At 42.2% G+C, this 17,324-nt stretch overlaps 3 protein-coding genes across 5 annotated transcripts; 1 reads left to right on the forward strand and 2 right to left on the reverse strand.

Moving 5' to 3' along the window:
• Nucleotides 1-21: 21 nt before the first annotated feature.
• On the reverse strand, nucleotides 22-12,283 carry LOC108044293 (rap1 GTPase-GDP dissociation stimulator 1). The gene is made up of 4 exons (XM_017123253.2): nucleotides 12,179-12,283; nucleotides 2,598-3,503; nucleotides 1,940-2,326; nucleotides 22-1,880 (listed from the first exon to the last, which is right to left on the reverse strand). The coding sequence occupies exons 1-4, from the start codon at nucleotides 12,183-12,185 to the stop codon at nucleotides 1,276-1,278; spliced, it is 1,905 nt and encodes a 634-aa protein (XP_016978742.1). The 5' UTR covers nucleotides 12,186-12,283; the 3' UTR covers nucleotides 22-1,275.
• On the reverse strand, nucleotides 6,535-12,277 carry LOC108044294 (dnaJ homolog subfamily B member 14). Its single transcript, XM_017123254.2, has 4 exons — nucleotides 12,179-12,277; nucleotides 7,078-7,843; nucleotides 6,849-7,015; nucleotides 6,535-6,790 (listed from the first exon to the last, which is right to left on the reverse strand). The coding sequence occupies exons 1-4, from the start codon at nucleotides 12,183-12,185 to the stop codon at nucleotides 6,618-6,620; spliced, it is 1,113 nt and encodes a 370-aa protein (XP_016978743.1). The 5' UTR covers nucleotides 12,186-12,277; the 3' UTR covers nucleotides 6,535-6,617.
• A 686-nt stretch (nucleotides 12,284-12,969) lies between the features above and the next one.
• On the forward strand, nucleotides 12,970-16,084 carry LOC108044305 (G protein pathway suppressor 2). 3 transcript variants are annotated; one of them, XM_017123280.2, is made up of 5 exons: nucleotides 12,970-13,698; nucleotides 13,754-13,853; nucleotides 14,790-14,840; nucleotides 14,937-15,388; nucleotides 15,727-16,084. In XM_017123280.2, the coding sequence occupies exons 1-5, from the start codon at nucleotides 13,258-13,260 to the stop codon at nucleotides 15,916-15,918; spliced, it is 1,236 nt and encodes a 411-aa protein (XP_016978769.1). In that variant the 5' UTR covers nucleotides 12,970-13,257; the 3' UTR covers nucleotides 15,919-16,084. The 3 variants fall into 3 exon arrangements, with proteins under 3 accessions (XP_016978769.1, XP_016978770.1, XP_016978768.1); XM_017123279.2 differs by having other exon boundaries at nucleotides 12,971-13,698; nucleotides 15,715-16,084; XM_017123281.2 differs by lacking the exon at nucleotides 14,790-14,840 and having other exon boundaries at nucleotides 15,715-16,084.
• Nucleotides 16,085-17,324: the final 1,240 nt, after the last annotated feature.

Consider the following 17,324-nt stretch of genomic DNA (forward strand, 5'->3'; position numbering starts at 1 on the left):
TTTCATAACAAATCCAACTGGTTTTCTCTTATTACTCATGCATTTCAAATTTTATTTGAATTATTAAATGTACATTATTGTGTTTAGAATTCATAAATATGTATGTTTTCTGGTGAACGTGTGTATGTGGGTGTTTCAACGCTTTATATATTAACACCATTTCTCTTGAATTGTGCTCTTTTAATTTATAGTTTTTGGTGACCAAACGGTTTAGTACATCGTATTTAATAATTGGTAAAATTGGTAGTACTCTACGACTACGCTTTGTAAAATTTGCATACTTTCATTATTGAGTTTCAACTATTTTCGGATTGCTGATTGTTACTGAGTTGCAGTTTTGTTAATGTTTAAAAGTTAGCTTAAAAATGCATTGGATAACTTCGCTGAGTTTTACAATAAATAGATGGTGTTTGCAATGTGTGTCTGTGCACCAATTAAAATACCTAAATTACATTGTGCGCTTAAATGATTTGTTATCTTTTCGTTTTTGGTGTGTGCCAGCAACGGTTTGTTTAAAAGGATTTGAATAAAAATTATAAGTACAATACATAAAATACATTTATTAAATATATTTAGCGATATCACCACGATTTGTTGTTATTGTGCTCTTAAAAATCATGTAACAGAAAAGATTAATATGCTAAATTATTATTAATATTATATTTATACGTATATGTTATGTATATTATAAATATTTATACGATTTGTATCCTCCTCCCTCTCTCTATCGGATTTCTCTCATAAATGCAGTCAAAATACGCTTGCGTCTAAAAAATACATTCCGCTCTTCTCGTGTTCGCGTGTTTAAGTGTGCTTAAGTTCTGCAACTGCACTTACATCTTACCAAACTACAGTCAAGTCTACATCTGGATCGTTGCTCTAAGGTGAAAACTACAATTTTCGGTTTTGAGTGTGTGGGTGGGCTGATTTTTAAAAAGAACATGGAATAAAAGGAGCAAAAGGTTATCTTTGGCTGATACTGTGGTATAACATCAGTTCTAAAACTCCATAAACTTGTTATTTTTACAATTCAATAAAAATTGTTCTAGTCGATAAAACAAACATTATGTTTATGAACCATACAAATTATTTTCGAAAAGCTACCTTTCTTTTCTTTTAGGGGAATAGGTAAAGAAAAATAGCAAAGCATTGTCCAAAGATAATTGTTCGCCCCTAAGTATATTTATGTTAATTTGCAACCGTACAAATCGACCCATCCTACTGTGAGGCATCCTGCGGTGCTGGGATAAATGCAATGACACGCCCCCGTTTCCCTTACAAGGTGCAGTACTCGGTGAGAATGGGAATAGACTTCAGCAGCTCGTTGATGTTGTGCTGGTCCAGATGCGCCACCAGCTGCTCGGAAGACTTAAGCAGGTTCACGCAGTTCTGCAGGTTCTCGACTATCTCCTTGGTCATGGTGTCCGACGACTTGCTGATGAGCTCAGCCAGCTTTTTGCCCACCTCGCACTTGACCAGCTCGTCCTGCAGCCGCTGAGCCTGCGCAGCCTCGTTCGCCTGGGACAGGTAGACCACGGATAGGATGCACAGAGCGATCAGCGCTTCGTTCTGCATCACCAGGTGCTGGGCAGTGAGCATGCTGACCATGGCCTCCACGGTGCCCTCGTTGGCGAGGAACTCGCTCAAACTGCTGCGATCGTAGTCCTGGGTAAGCGGAATCCTGTCGGCAATCTGCTCGGCGGGTGCATCTCCCTTGCGCGGAAGGGCGTAGGCGATCTTGGTAAGGTAGGCGTGCTTAATTAGCCAGGCCATGAGGCGCAGAGACTCCCCGGTGACGCCCGCATAGTCCGACGATTTGCTCCAGTGCACCAGCTGCTCGATCAACGTCTTGTTCTTCAGCAGCTCCAGAGCGAGTTTCTCTGGAAAAACATATGTTGTCAGAGATGCGGATCGCGTGCGGTTTTCTTCCACCACTCACCCTGTCCATCGACGGTCATGCGAAGCGTGCCCAGTAGCTTGAAGACAACGGGTGGCTGATGGATCTCTAGCATCGGCAGAATGGTCTGCACCAGGCCCGCCTGGATCACCGCGTTCTTGTTCGGCTTCGGGATTACCAGGTTGCGCAGCGCGGAGAGGAGAGCGTGCTGCAGACGCACGTCGTCCCTGACGCCGTTGTTCTTGGCCAAAACTTCGAGCAGCTTGTTCATGGTCTGCTGCTCCACAAAGTAGATGCAGTGACTATCGGTGCGCGCAAAGTTGCCCAGGGCCAGCACTCCGGTGGTCAGCAGATCGATGTCCGACGAGTCCAGCCAGTCGACCATGTTCTTCAGCAGTGGTGTTGTGTAAAGATAGTGCATTGAGTCATCTGGAACAATCATAGAGCAATCAGTTTATCATATACGCATATAATCTTCCACCTACGTTAGGTTTTAGATCCAGACATTTTAAAAAGAAAGATATTTAAGTATTATCAAAATCGAAATACTTTTAAAAATATTTCAGTTTTAAACGGTCAGTGGAAATAGTTATTAACGGCTGTTAATTTTTCAATTATTAAGTTTTCAACGTTATTAATTAATTGCTATTTTATTTATATTTTAGGTAAAGCAATTAAAAAACTACCAAGTGAAACTTACCACCCGTGAGGATTAATACGATGAGCTCGCAGGCGAGCTTCATTAGCGCCCTGGCCTCACTTGTGCTGGCCAGGGTTTTGTACTTCTCCAGCAGGTTGTAAATGGTTTCGCACAGGCCGTCCTTGGCCAGAATCAGCTTGACCTCGTCGCTTTCGGCCTGGTAGTGGAGCAGCTCCAGGCACATCTCGGCAAGATCGGGGTTTGTGGAAGCGGCTAGGATGCGCGACAGTGCGATGTTCAGGGAAGAGTCAAAGTTAAGATCCGCCACGTTCTCGGTGAGTATGCTTAGCAGAGGCAGCGTGTTCAGCAGCAGATCCTCGTGTTGTTCCACATTGGAGGTGCCGGTGTCGATGATGCTCTGTAGCTTCTTCATCACGCCCAGCTCCATGGCCCGCTTGGCCAGGCCCTCGCCGCCGAGCAGATAGTTGGACAGCAGACCACCCCGAACCTTGATGAACTGCGCCGCATTGGCCACGTCCTCGATGCTGGCGATGTCAAGCAGACGCAGCAGAACAGCATCGCCCTCCAGCTCCAAAATCAGATCCCTGGCCTCGTCGTTCAAGTAGCAGATGTTCCCCAGAGCCCGACAAATCTGAATGGGCAGCTCCATGCTGCCATCGGGCGTGGGCACATGGCGCAAGCACTCGAGAAAAGCGGCTATTATGTCCCGCTTGGTGAACTTCTTGCGCTGCACCTCCGACTTGGTGATCTCCGCAATGCATTTGGCCGCCTCCTTGCGCACATTCGTGTCATCGCACTTGGTGAGGCCCAGGAAACAGTCCGCAAGCTCGTGCTTGTCGAACAGCTTGGGATCCTTGGTGGCCGAGATCTCGCAGAGCAGGTTCGTCGTGTTTGCCGGACTGACGCTGGTCGTCTTCAGCTTCTCGATGAGCTCGTCGATTTCAGCTGAGAAAGACGATAAAGAAAAGGAAATGGTAACTAAGAAAAAGGTTTTAACAGTTTCTTAAACTATTCCTAATATCTTTTAATTTAACTTTATCTAATTTGTATGAAAATGTGTCGTTTCTTTAAGTATGTATAAGGTATAACATTCAAACGGTTCCATTTCAAGAAACACGCAATCCACCAATCAATCTATTCACTGGATCTATTGAGCACCGCAAAATTGATTGCCAATTTCGATTATCGTTGCTGCCACGGTCGAAGTGAAGACAAATGGTTTTAAAGAGAGTTATGGTATGAGAGGTGGGTCCCAAGCCAAAACTTTCCTTACTTCTTTGGATTGAAAGGTATTTTTTGTGTTTCTTGCTTTACTACTTAGAACCGTCTTTGAACCATTAGAATCTACTTTGTGGAAATGCTCAAGAAAACTCTGAAAGCGTGTGCCACATTAAAGGTTCATTTCTCCTCCCAAACAGATGGCTAGGATTATAAAAGGACCCAAGATGGGCAGCGATTTGCATAAGTCCTTGCCACGGACAAAGGAAAAGAAAAACTGGTAAACAATCGGGATTTAATGTATTGTAATGATGGAGGTTTAGGCCTCCGAAGAAATCAGGAAATCATTCAAGCATGGAATATAAATACATAGTTATTTAGTTCCAAAAATAAAGAATTGATTGTATGAATTAAATTTAAGTCTATATTACCTATAAATAATTTAACTTCAGTTGACTATTTAAAATATAATAAAAATGATTGGAAAAGTAATGGAATTTGTCTATTCTTTTTGAAATCTTAATAAGCATTAAAAGCATTTACGAAAAACAAGAAAAATCTCAGTATTTGTATACAGTTTCAAGCCATTTTTTGTTGTACACAAAATAGGTGAACCCAATAAATTGGTTTATATTTAAATTTTACATTTTCTGCTTTAAGCCAGGGCCTAGAGTCTCGCTTTATGGCCGACATTATCACAATATTATTATTTCAGTCAGACCTTTTTTGCCGCCAAGCACACATGCTGAAAAATACATTCCGATAAGGCACTCCAGCAGGACGAAGGACGAAGGGCAAGGGCCAGACTCCGGCACTCGACAACTGGCGACAGTTGGTGGCAACATCAACAGCAACAGCAACAGTGGCGGCAACATTGAGTGGACTGGGGTTGGCAATTCAACAAACTTTGTGGAGCATAAATAATGAATAAGTGAAACAAAAAGCAAAAAGAACCCTTCAACTGGTCGGGCAGCCACCATCATCAACATTCACATCATCAGCGGTGTCAGCATCCACGATTTGGCATAGAAACAGCAACAAAGGGCGCAATAGCAGCCGGCAAAACATCCTGCACAAGAGCAATTACAACAACAGCAAACTAACTCGCAGACAAGTTGCACTTAGAAATGTAACCCCAACTCTAAGGAACACAAGTGGAAACGTGACAATCGACCTTGTTCCGACTTCGAGATACCTTGAAATAGGTATTTTTATTATTTTACTGGACAATATATAAAATAGTTCTATTGAATTCATAAACCTATAATAAAATCCTTTACATTTTTCAGATAAAAAAGGAAAATTTAAATCCGCGTGAGCATAGGAAAGTACTGCGTCGGCAATTCATTTTCCTTAGCATTAAACAATCTCGGTTTTTTTAAAAACTTTTTTGCGGTGTGGCTTGCAAAATAAATAAACTAATTTTTACTTTCAAGGACAAATGATTGATGTGTTCAATAATTATACCCATTAAATAACATTTCATGAGTGGGCAAATATCTATATAATGAACTGTTATGGTCGAGTAACTTATCTCCTACAATCAACATAAAATAAAAAGCAAAAGTGATGGTCAATATGTCGACTTTTATAAATCTAGGTGTCAGACCTAATTCAACCCTTTAGATATATTTTCACGAACACAATATACCTTAAAACCTAAAAGTACCCAGTGTCGATGCATCTGCATATTCCGGTATAGGCATTTGTTTGACCCTCCGCAGCTGACTGAATGCAATTGGACAGGTGGCAGAGTCGCGTCGCCCATTGGAGTGACAGGTTGACGAGGGTGAGGATGAGGGATATAGAGATGCAGGAGGACAGGTGCAGTGGCGGTGGTAGCTTCGCTTCCGTCTGAGGGAGCTGGCAGGAGGTGGGCCAACTCCTTTAATGCGTCTCGGTTGCTGCCTCACCGCCTTTTGCGTGCCTTCGAATGTTTGCTTTGGTAACTGGTACTCGTTGGTATTCAGAGTATGCCATTCGTCCATCCATCCATCCATTCCGTTCGAGTTTCGTGGCAAGTTCGTTAGCTTTTCGTTGCGGAAGCAGGCTTCGTTCGAGGCATTTATTCGCTTGAATTTCTGGGGCAATTGCTTTATTTTATTTTCGTATTTTCCTTCTTTTTTTTTTTGGTGGTGGAGGGAATTTGGCCTGCGTTTCATTTCCAGTTCGCTGTGGTATTTTGTTTTCTCCATTAAACGATACACTGACTTTGGCCACATACAAAAATAGCAAACGGCACAAAAATAAGAAAAAACTAGTGCAAAACTTTTTTTTATTTATTTTTTTTGGCCATTGCATGTTTGATTCTTGTGCAATTTGTGTTGTGTTAAAGTCGGTTTCAGTTGTATTGTTGCTTTTTGGGCCTTCTGCAACCCACAAAATTTGGGAAATGTGGGTTAAGTGGGAGGCAGAGACTTGGCACCAAAAATGGGAGTCATGGGAACCGGCGCATTTAACTTAATGCTTTTTTTGGATGAATAACAGGTGATGTAACGAAAGTCGTAAGTACGGTATATACTTGCGATTGAGCGCCAGGGATTAAATTATAATTTCACCATAACTGTCACAAACATTAGATAACCAATAAATGGGGGTCTTTTTAATACAATGGCGGTGTAATAATAAATATATACAAATGATTGATGCCACCTATGCATTATACCATGGCCAATAACATAAATAAATTATTAGAAAGCAAACATAGTAAAAGGATGTAAATAAATTAAAAGTCTGGTTGATTTCTAATTAAACAACGTTTGAGATTTTTATAAACTTTTGTTTTATTTCCACACAGAGCCATTTCTAGCAATAAAAAACTTGACACAAATACCCTCACACCTATTCCTGCTTTAAATGAGGCTCTCGGATAGACCGATTCTCCAGTTGCAGTGGACTGTTGCCAGATTTTCCCAGTTTGAGCAGCGCCTGGCAGGCCGGAGTGGGCATCTGGCTGGCATGTTGAAGCAGCTTTTGATTGTTTCCCTGCCTCGCCCTTAGCAGCAATGTTTCCCCTGGAAGGAGAAGTAGTTAAATATCTCTGGGATTTGTTGGAGTTCTGGTCAAACTCACGCAAAGTTCGCTCTTGCTTGCACTTCTGCTTGAGATCAGAGATGAAAACCTGCTCGATTTCCGATTCCAGATTGACTAACTGCTGTTCTGTGTATTTCGCCAGACTCTTTGGATCGATATAGTAGGTTATGTGATTCGATTGAGTGACGCTACGAAAACTGTGGGTTCTGAAGAAGATGGGGATGGCTTTTAATAGTAACCTCAGCACCCGAGTGAGCCTGGAACTCACCTGGTTTGCGTGAAACTGTAAGCAGGTGTGGCTGCTATATAGTGCATGATGATGAACAGGAAAACCAGAGCAGCCACCACTCCGATTACGAGTTGCTCAGTTTGGTAGAGTGACTGACGCTGGGGCATCCGCTGATTGGCCGCCTGATACGGCCTTCGATGATCAGTCCCCAGATCAGCCTGGTCCTCCTCATTGCACCCACTACCACCCGGGTAATCCTCGTACTCAGAGCGATCCACTGCCGTCGCTATGTTATACTCGATCCGCTTCTGGCAATCCGTAAGGCAGTCTGCAGCCTCGCTGATCCGACGGAAGGCCTGCTCCGCTCCCGGCGACCTGTTCTTGTCCGGATGGAGGCGCAGGGCCAGCTTGTGGTAGGCCCGCTTCACCTCCGAGTAGGTGGCGTGGTGCGAGACGCGCAGCACTTCGTAGTGGTTGCGGCACCGAAGCACCTTCTGCACCACGTCCAGCATCTCGAGCGTGAATACGTTGGGCAGGGCATCGGACTGGCGAGTTGGACCGATCGTCCGCTGGGCCTCGCCCTTTAGTCGCAACCTTACGACGATGTTCTTCAGCTCCAGCAGAGCCATAATCTCCCCGTGGTCCCGTTTGTCTTCCAGATCCTTGTTGATCCGGAACAGAGCCTGCTCGTAGTCTCCCAGGCAAAGGTCACTCACGACCTGGTCGACGCACTGTCGCCTCCGTTGCCGGATTCCCATTGCGGTGGTGTCCTCTTCTGGTTTCTGGTCCTTTTTCCTTTTTCCTCCTTCCCAGCAGCGTGAGTAGACAAAAAGTATTCGTTTTTCTTTGTTCGTATGCAAACTTTTAATTTTGGTTGGTGGTTTTAGGGACAATTCTGGATAAAGCGAGACCCAGCAGAATAGTAGACAAAGCAAAGTGTTCATGTGGTGGGCGTGTCAACCAAAGTGTTCAGGTTGGTGCATGTACATTTGTTCTGGGAGAGCTACAATACCAAATTAAATTTTTTTTTGCCCATTTATTTTTACTATTCAAAACAAATATGAATAGTAGAAACAAGTCAACTAAAGTTTTTCAAGCAGAATGTAGTTATACCATATAAAGATTTCGTTGTCGGATAGAAAATATATTCAATTAAGATTTGTATTATAATAAGCCCGATTTAAAAGGATAAAAATGTTTTCACATTCGCTTTGCCAGCGCCTTAACTTTAAAGCAGATAAACTCAAAGTTTTCACACAAGTTGTTCAGCTCTACAGCCACTTGAAGTAAGTTAAGTAAATTTCGGTCGATTGGGGATTCCCCTTAAAATAGCAACCCTCTTGTGGCCCCAAGAAGTATGCTTCACAACTTGTCATAGGGACATAACCTTCTCCAAAAGACTCGAAAGTTAATTGAAATTAATTTCTATGCCAATTTGAATAGGGCACGAACTCAATTAAAACAGAGCTCGGCCACCCCCACGCTTTCATCAATCCTCCCGCACTTCCCCACTCATTCATTCATTCTCAAGGCCATTAGGAGGGCCAAAATCTTATTAGCAGTAAAAAGAATAAAGCGAGTGGAAGCGAGGGTGAAGGGAAGTCACAAGTCACACAGCTAGATGAGGCAAATGAAGCAACGACGCCGGAATACGCAAAAAGGAGGTGGAAAAGGGCAATAAATTCCTGGCTGGGTAAACTACAATAACAGCCAGCTAATCTGGGTAAGCTGCGTGGAACGAATGAAAAAAGCCCAAAATAATAATAATAACAATAAAGAGGCAGCAGCTACAGAGGCCGATGAAGGGGAGCGGCCTGTTTTTATACCCTTGCAGAGGGTATTATAATTTCAGTCAAAAGTTTGCAACGCAGTGAAGGAGACATTTCCGACCCTATAAAGTATATATATTCTTGATCAGGATCACCTCCTGAGTTGATATAGCCATGTCCGTCTGTCCGTCTGTCCGTCTGTCCGTCTGTCCGTCCGTCCGTTTCTACGCAAACTAGTCCCTCAGTTTTAAAGCTATCTGCTCGAAACTTTCCCAAAAGTTGTCTTTCTATTGCAGGTAGTATATAAGTCGGAACGAGCCGGATCGGGCGACTATATCATATAGCTGCCATATAACTGAACGATCGGAAAAGCCATAACTTTGGTGTTTTTAAAGATAAGAAGTTGGGACTTTCTATGGGTTTTATTTTTGGCCAATCAATCCGACATACCGAATTTCATAAGGATCGGCCGACTATATCTTATAGCTGCCATATAACTGATTGATCGGAAGTGCCATAACTTTGGTGTTTGTAAAGTTAAGAAGTTGGGATTTTCTATGGGTTTTATTTTTGGCCAATCAATCCGACGTACCAAATTTCATAAGGATCGGCCGACTATATCCTATAGCTGCCATATAACTGAACAATTGGAAATGCCATAACTTTGGTGTTTTTAAAGTTAGGAAGTTGGGATTTTTTATGAGTATTAAGAATGCATCATATGAATAATATTGGAGAATATAATTTACAGAGTATTCTGCAAGGGTATATCAACTTCGGCTCCGCCCGAAGTTAGCTTTCCTTTCTTGTTGGCAACTGATATCGGCCTTATCAGGATGCGAGCTTTGGGGTTGATGGAAGCTACAGCCGAAGGGACGGCAGTCAAATTGTGCCAAAGACGCCAGGCCAAAGCGTCGACAAAATGCAGTCACAAAGGACCAATTAAAGTCCAAAGTGACTGAGCCACGGGGAGGACGTGGCAAACATCCCGCAACTGGGAACTGCACAGGGAAGAAAGTCCAGAAAAAGTGTCAAAAATAATACGAAAGCGATATTTCTGAGGGTTAAACCTCTTGTTGACCCCTCGTCATAATGGACATTTGCCAAAGCTCCAATGTAAATATGTTTTATTTAAACAAGTAAGAATGTTTTAGGGATATCTAATATTATGGCCGATATTATAATACCACTTGCAGACCTTCAAAGATGTTGCGTTTCTGTTATTGATCTCCCAGAAATCAACATTTAATTGCCTGCAGTTAATAATTGATTAAATAATTAAGAGTAAACTCCTTAGTTTGCAAACACTTTCTTAAGGACAACTATTTTGCTATTGGCGTGTATTAAGGGCATCGACTTTGAAATCTTCAGAAATCCAAATCTTTGTCTACAAAATGAATGCTTAAATGTTTTATTTTGTATCTCTAATTTTGAATAAGAAATACAATATAAGCTTGTACCTTCTTATACCGGGTATATAAATATGTTACGGATCCATAAGCATATTTTGTTTTCAGTGTGGCAATGGGTCTCGCTACGATGGGCGCAGCTGGTGGGTTAGTAAGGGGTTTGGGATGCACTGCCGCTCCTGCAAAGGGGGAAGTTTTAAGGGCCGGGATTGCCAGCACGTTCAAGTGCTGTTTGTTGTCGTTCGGCACAGGTTCCCCCTCGGGAAAGGGTATATACAAACAGTACAGTCTGTGAGCAGTGCGTGTTTGTGTTGATTCAATGCAGTGACATTTGAAAACTAAGAAGTTTAGAGACTTGTTTACATTAAGCGATTCACATCGGTGACTGACCTAAATATACACATGCACCAGGCGTGTATATACATAATTACTTAAATATACAATGGTTATAATTCCATTTAAACAAAACATAAAATGGTTCCTGTTGATTTTGGAACTGACCTTTTAAGACACAATGATTTATATAAATTCACCTTTGGAAAAATAGTATTCAGCGTATTAATTTGAAAAAAATTCTAAACGACAGGACCTTGTTTTTGCGACCAGACTCAGATGTTCTTAAGTAAATTTTATATGTTGTTTAGTATTATTTATCGAAAATAAAAATTTAAACTTCTTCAAACTACTTTCTTAGGGATTTAATTCATTTTAGAGCCCATTATGAATCAACAGAATTATCACAATCTAAAGTAGACGGAAATACTGTTTCTGCTGTGATTTGCAGTTTTAAGATATGAAATCATCTGAATCATATTATTCAAATAAATCGCACCATAAAACAAGGCTAGAGAAATTGTGGTCCACACTGTGGATTTGAGACAAGGTTTAATCTTTTTACGTACTACGTAGATATTTATTTATTTAAAAAGCTGTTTAAATTGTAAATCTATTGCAATTAAATGTTTCTCTTAAAAGAAAATCGGATTTTAGTGTTAGGCAAAGAAATTAACAGCTCAAAATCATATTAAAATTGTCAGATCGAATAGATGTTTAAATTTTATTATATTTGAGATTTTTGTTTAATCGAGATGAACTTTACATTTTGATGAGCATTTTACAAAAACTCTGTTCAGCTGCACAATGATTATTTCCCTTTCTCAAGTAATATTTCATTGAAATCAGATTAATTGAAATGCTGTTATTTTTATCTCGTCCAAAATTATATTTTAAATAACAAAAATGATTTTTTCTTGTGTATTTCTTTTGAGTTTTGTTTGCTATGTCACCCCCGGGGGGATAAAATGAATTGAGGACTGTGGGGAGAGTGTTGAGACACGCCGGTAAACCTGGCACCTCGCAGGAGGCATATTCTCATTTATTAATGCGTCGTCACTGCTGTTCCCAGTTCCCATTCCCCAATCCCCGTACCCCGTCGCCGGCCAAATCCTGCGGTGGAGTGGGGTGGCTTGGGTGGATGGTTTGTGCCAAACGGTGGTGGCCAATGCTTCGACCGCACTTGATTCCCGCCAGAATTGCCGGGGCCATTAAAGGATAAAAAGCGGGATTTCTGATTGGGAAGTAGTGACCCAGCTGGCTGTGATAACCAAGTGTATGCAGCAGGGCATCGGCCTAATCCGATCGGCCCACTGTGCAAGAGAGAAGCGTAAATATTGATTTTTCTCACATGTCTCCGGCAAACACACACATCTCGTCTAGGGAGCCGTAAAGCCCCCTCCCCTCCTCCGGAATAACTCCCCCCGACAAGTTCGAGCACCTGGCAGCGATTTTGAAGTCTTCGCAGCTCGTAAACGCTGCACTGCACCCATAAAATGCCGCACATAGGCACACATAAATGACTCGCATGAGTTGCATTTGTTTATATTACGAAAAAAGAAATCCGGAGTCTGTTGTATGTGATATGTAGTGCGCTATAAAGCGAAGAAATACCCCGATGTTACTCACTCGCCATGTTTGCCGCCTTTGTTGATTGTTTCGCTGCTACTTCTTCCGCTCCGTCACTTTTTTTTTGTTCTACGGTCGCGTTTTAGGCACGTTGTATCACTTGTTAACTGGTTAACTGATGGGCTAATGGCTGCTCGTCGCAATAACTGAACACATTTCACGGCTTTTTTCTCGCGTCTCCGTACAATTTCCGCAACGTCCGTTTTTCCGTATTTCCCGAATTTCCCGAATCGCGTCCACACGTTCACCCGCACCTAGAGGTGGAGAAACTTCGATGCCCTCATCGCCGTCATCGATGTTTTCAAAATATCAGTGATATCGATATTTAGCCGGGCACCATCGAGTTTCTTCCATCTTAACGAGCTTCGGAAATCCGTCTTCAGTTCTTGCGCACTGTTAAGGATTCTACTACTGTTAACGCTTTCACTCCTTTCATTCCAATTATTCGAAAATTAAAAAAAAAGGTCACACCAAAGAATATTACTCCAGTTTTTAAACTTCCTATTACTTTCCCTTACTTTTAGTTTAATTGCAGGAATTATAGTTAATATGAAAACATAAATTATAATAAGATTGAGAGAATAAACGATTTAAATAAATGTATTGGGCTTCTTTGCAGACCAACGATATGGCAGTACTTTTCGAGCTCTGGTATCCGTAAACCATCTATAAGTCTCTATATTGGGGACGATTTTAATTTACTATATGTACTCTGCTTATGAATTATTAATTTATAAAAACAACTTGTTTATATACAGTATCGAAACTAGCTTTTTTCTAGCTAAATCGATAGATGGCAGTATAATCGGTAGGTGGCAACACTGGTTGGCACATCCCAGTCACACAACAAATTGTTTACCACAAAAAACCGTGCTGAAGTTGATAAAAAACAACGTGCAGCAAGCCACCGACCATTTGCAGTGAACCACTAGACGCCCGCCAAGAGTTTTCCGTAGCGGTGTCCACCCAATTTTCCTCGCATTGCCGGAACCACATCATTCCATTTGGGGAGCCCCTCGGTCGTTCGGTTGTTCACAAACGCTTATAAAATTGGCAAGATAACTAAGCAGAGCACAAAGATGCCGCCAGCATCAGCGGTGAACAATAGCAACGCGGCCGCCCAAGCGGCAAAGGCCGAAAGGGCGGAGAAGCTGCGTGGAGCCCTGAAGGGCTTCATAGTCTCAGACCGTCAGCGACGTCAGGAGGAGTTTGAGGCGCAGTGCGAGGAGCAGAGGCTGCGGCAGGAGCGCGAGGAAGTGGAGCGCCAGAACCAAGAGGCCCTGGATGACACACGTGGTCAGATCACGCGACTGGACGAGCAGCTGGCCGATCTGCACAGCCAGAAGCACCAGCTCACCGTCCAGTTAAAAAAGGTCCTGAACGAAGATGAAACACGGAAGAAGCTGGCCAAGGAGAACGAGCTATTCGCCATCCAACAGGCGGCGGCCAGCGTGGCCAGTGGTCCGGTCTTTCTGCCGCCCCTGCGCCTCCAGCATCAACACCACCCGTTGATGCAGAAGGTCCGTCATCTGTGATTGTCGACTCCAGTTTTTAATGGTCTGATTTACCCCACAGCCCACATCCGGTGGACAGCCAGGAAAACGGGGCCGGAGTCCTTCGCCGCCGAGTCAGCAGCAAGCTTACTACAAGAGCGCTGCCAGCTACGCCCAGCAGAGTAAGCCAGGACGAGCTCGAGGATGTGCCCCTTGGGGCTCCAATACAGTGAACGCTGCCAAAGGCCAACGTTCGAAAGTCGCAGACAGAAGCAATCACTCCCGGTTGGATTTCTATAACTCAAACATTGCCCATAGTCACAGAATAAGTAGTAATTGAATGCTAGTTATTCAGATTCCAATCGCATTAGGGCACAGGCATTTTTTTTACTGAATTCTATAACAAGCTTTTAATATTTTCTTGTTTTAAAGATTGTCATAATATTCAGAAGGCCAGTTTGGGTTTACTTGACTTTAAATGCAAGTTTTATTACAGATTACAAATAAGGCCCCAGACATTTCAATGAACCAATACAGGCATAGGCAACATTCACGGTATTATATTGTTTTTGACGTTAATCGCAAACCATCCTATGTTTCTTTAAATGTTCTAGGATTATCAAACTTTCATAACAATCTATATAATTAGCAGTGTACGGTTTTCACTTTAAAATGTCTTACTCAAACTCAATTTTAGCCAAATGTTAAAACGCTATTAAAAGTATTTTCTTAGGATAAAATAAACAACTAATAACCGCATATAAATAACTTTGCAAATACTACAATAATTTAAGAAAATTTTAACCTATAAATGTAGTATTAAACAAAATCTTTGCGGCAAAAACTAAGTTATATTGGTTGCCAAATACTTTTTGTCAATGTGCAACGGTTTGCTACTAGTTTGAGTTATTGAAATCCGACTGAAAACTATTGTTACTTTACACTGATATAAAATCACCCGTTAATCTGCTCCGCGGAGCTTTCACTGTATTTGATTAACTGCTCGCTAACACCCCGCCCCGCTCATGAGAAACTCATTTGACTGCGCACACTAACGTCTAACAACACAGGCACACAACTTATGTTCATTTCGTTATTTGTTTACGATCGATTCGCAGAACACGATGACTACCGTCGTGCCGCGGACTATGCTAGATTATCATGGAACAGTAAGCACCTCACTCGCAATACCAACTCCGAGATCCTCCGCCGGAACGATCGCAGCCAAGATCCCCCAATGAACCCCCGATTTCCCTCTCTTCCAGAGACCACGGCACAGTATCCGGGCACGAACACGGTCTTTTATCAGACGGCTCCAGCTCCGCCCACGACGTCCATCTACAACTACAACCTTCCCTTGCGCCAAGCATACCACGTGGAGCTGCCCAGCGCCACGGTCAGCAAGCCACCAGACTCGCAGTCCCCCAAGGCGCCCTCGCAGCCAATGCAGGTCCTCCACATTAATCTCGACCAGCCGGCCATTTCGCAGGCAGACCTGGTGGCCCAAGCGGGCGGCAGCATCTCGGTGAAGACCTCTCAGCCGCAGGTGACCATGGAGAAGCTGCCCGACCGCTACCACATCGAGGTGAAGCACGACGGCCAGCCGCCGAGCCACGTTCCGCCTCCGCCACACCTGCTGTCGGAGGGCGTCATCTACAAGCCGCTGCTCAGCGAACTCTCGCTGCATCCGAACGTGCTGCAGATAAGCAGCAGCCAGGTGGGTCCCATCAAACAAAAGCAAATCAGTTATAGTCAAACGGTGTCCCACAAATCTTTTCCAACCGAAAGCAAAATCTTTGTGTCCCAAGAACCCCACTAACTTTAAGTGTTGATTTAAATTACGACGATTTTTTAAACCCATCACCGCGTTGGAAACTATACGTTTTAAAGTTTTCGGAAAGTTTACGATTAAATATAAAGGCTATTAAAAGGTTATCAAAACATAATAAATTCAGCTATAACTTTATAAACAGGATATTATAAATGTAACTCATTTATTTTTTAACCATTAGTGCTTTAACTACTTGACTAACATCTCGCCAGTTTCCTCCGCAGAATCCGAAGACAGCGGGAAGCATCACACAGGGCTATGCACCCGGACGGGGTGGATCCGCCCACGAACAGCAGCTGTCCCGGCAACAGTTGGCAATGCTGCCTGGCCAGCCGGGAGCTCCATCCGGATCCGTCTCCGGATCCCCTCAGCCGCCTCCAGGTCAGCAGATGCACTACACACGACGACTGTACTAGCCCCGGCTAAGGGTCTAGCCCCATTTAGCTAATGCTACGGAACTCACTCACTGATATACTTACGATTTTAAATGGACATTACATTGACTACGCTACTTACGTGGAGTCGGAAACACGAAATAAAGCACACAACTATGGCGTCCCTATTTTCCAATCGATAATGCAATACTGAGGTTTGTTATTGATTGGTATCCGTGGGTTGGTATGACTTTTGTACGGCTATATTAAAATTAGACAGAACAAGAAAGGAAACCCGGCCTGTTCCTACTCATATTCATCCAAATAGCGTAGTTATGGACTTAATGGGGTCTGAAATCTGCCTTTCTAGGCGTTGCAAACTTTTGACTGAAATTATTATACCCTTTGCAAGGGTATACAAATGATCTTAATTTCACAGCTCAATAATTCGATTATCAATGGAAGATGCTTGTGTTAATTTTGAAGGTAAAGTTGTATGTTTGGATAAGAATGAATCATGACGAAGGAAGCGTTAACGATCAGCATAAACAGCCAAATTGTTGTTGCATCAATTGTTTGGCACCTGAGTTCCATGTGTCCAACACTAACATTGCGGTGTAAATAAAGGAGCGATTTACATTTAATTTCGTGATAAAGTTGTTAAATGCACTGCCATGGTAAACGAATCAATTGTCTAATGATTCCTATTTCTGGCCTAAATATGAAATCCAATGAGTTTTCCTTAACAATTTTTGTGCTTTATCCGAAACCGAAGTGTTTCTTTTTATCTATTATATTTACCAGTTGTTTTCAGAATTTAATAGATCAAAACCATAGGCTGAAAAAAGGGGGATAAGTAGATAAAAAGAGCAATCAATAAAGCAAAGAGCTTTATTTTGAGTTGGTTTTTTATCGGGTCATAAGGCATCTGGAATTATAAAATAATTGCAAGATTAAAATATATTTTTGGAGTATTGGGAAAGAGAAACATATCTACATATTCATTCATAAAATACATTTACATACAAAATGTTAGCCAATTAAAGAATAAATATAAAACTGATTTTTATTTGATTTGTACATTAACATATGTATTTATAATTTCTTATCTGATTTTTTGAGAGTTGAGAATTTTCTGTTGTGTGTAGATCGGATCGAAATCGCTCATGGATTCATGGAATTTTTTTAGAGAATTTTTGTTGTGCTACGCTTGTTTACGAAATTGCTCGAGTGTGACGCATGGCAGTTTTTTCAATCTCGACCGCAAGCTTTTCCTTGCCAATAATTACCTCCCCTTGGGAGACAATCTCATTTAAGTCATTCTCTATTTGAAGCTAATTTGACATTTACAAAGAGATGTTTGTTGGAGAGGAAGCTAACCAGATATGACAAACAAATGATTCATAATTGTTTCTATATTGTCAATAATTGGGCACATTACACAGTGG

This window comes from Drosophila rhopaloa, unplaced genomic scaffold (assembly GCF_018152115.1).
Source record: "Drosophila rhopaloa isolate 14029-0021.01 unplaced genomic scaffold, ASM1815211v1 contig_115, whole genome shotgun sequence".
In the NCBI taxonomy this organism is placed as follows: Eukaryota; Metazoa; Arthropoda; class Insecta; order Diptera; family Drosophilidae; genus Drosophila; species Drosophila rhopaloa.

Excerpts from the sequence above, each read along its gene's own strand:
- LOC108044305 (XM_017123279.2), top strand. The coding sequence starts at position 13,258 with ATGCCGCCAGCATCAGCGGTGAACAATAGCAACGCGGCCGCCCAAGCG. Across the intron at positions 13,854-14,789 it reads TGCCAGCTACGCCCAGCAGA|AACACGATGACTACCGTCGT; the intron begins GTAAGCCAGGAC and ends ATCGATTCGCAG. Across the intron at positions 14,841-14,936 it reads TGCTAGATTATCATGGAACA|AGACCACGGCACAGTATCCG; the intron begins GTAAGCACCTCA and ends CCTCTCTTCCAG.
- LOC108044294 (XM_017123254.2), bottom strand. Across the intron at positions 7,016-7,077 it reads TACAGTTTCACGCAAACCAG|AACCCACAGTTTTCGTAGCG; the intron begins GTGAGTTCCAGG and ends CATCTTCTTCAG. Across the intron at positions 6,791-6,848 it reads CAAGCAAGAGCGAACTTTGC|GGGAAACATTGCTGCTAAGG; the intron begins GTGAGTTTGACC and ends TTCTCCTTCCAG.
- LOC108044293 (XM_017123253.2), bottom strand. Across the intron at positions 2,327-2,597 it reads CGTATTAATCCTCACGGGTG|ATGACTCAATGCACTATCTT; the intron begins GTAAGTTTCACT and ends TGATTGTTCCAG. Across the intron at positions 1,881-1,939 it reads CATGACCGTCGATGGACAGG|AGAAACTCGCTCTGGAGCTG; the intron begins GTGAGTGGTGGA and ends ATGTTTTTCCAG.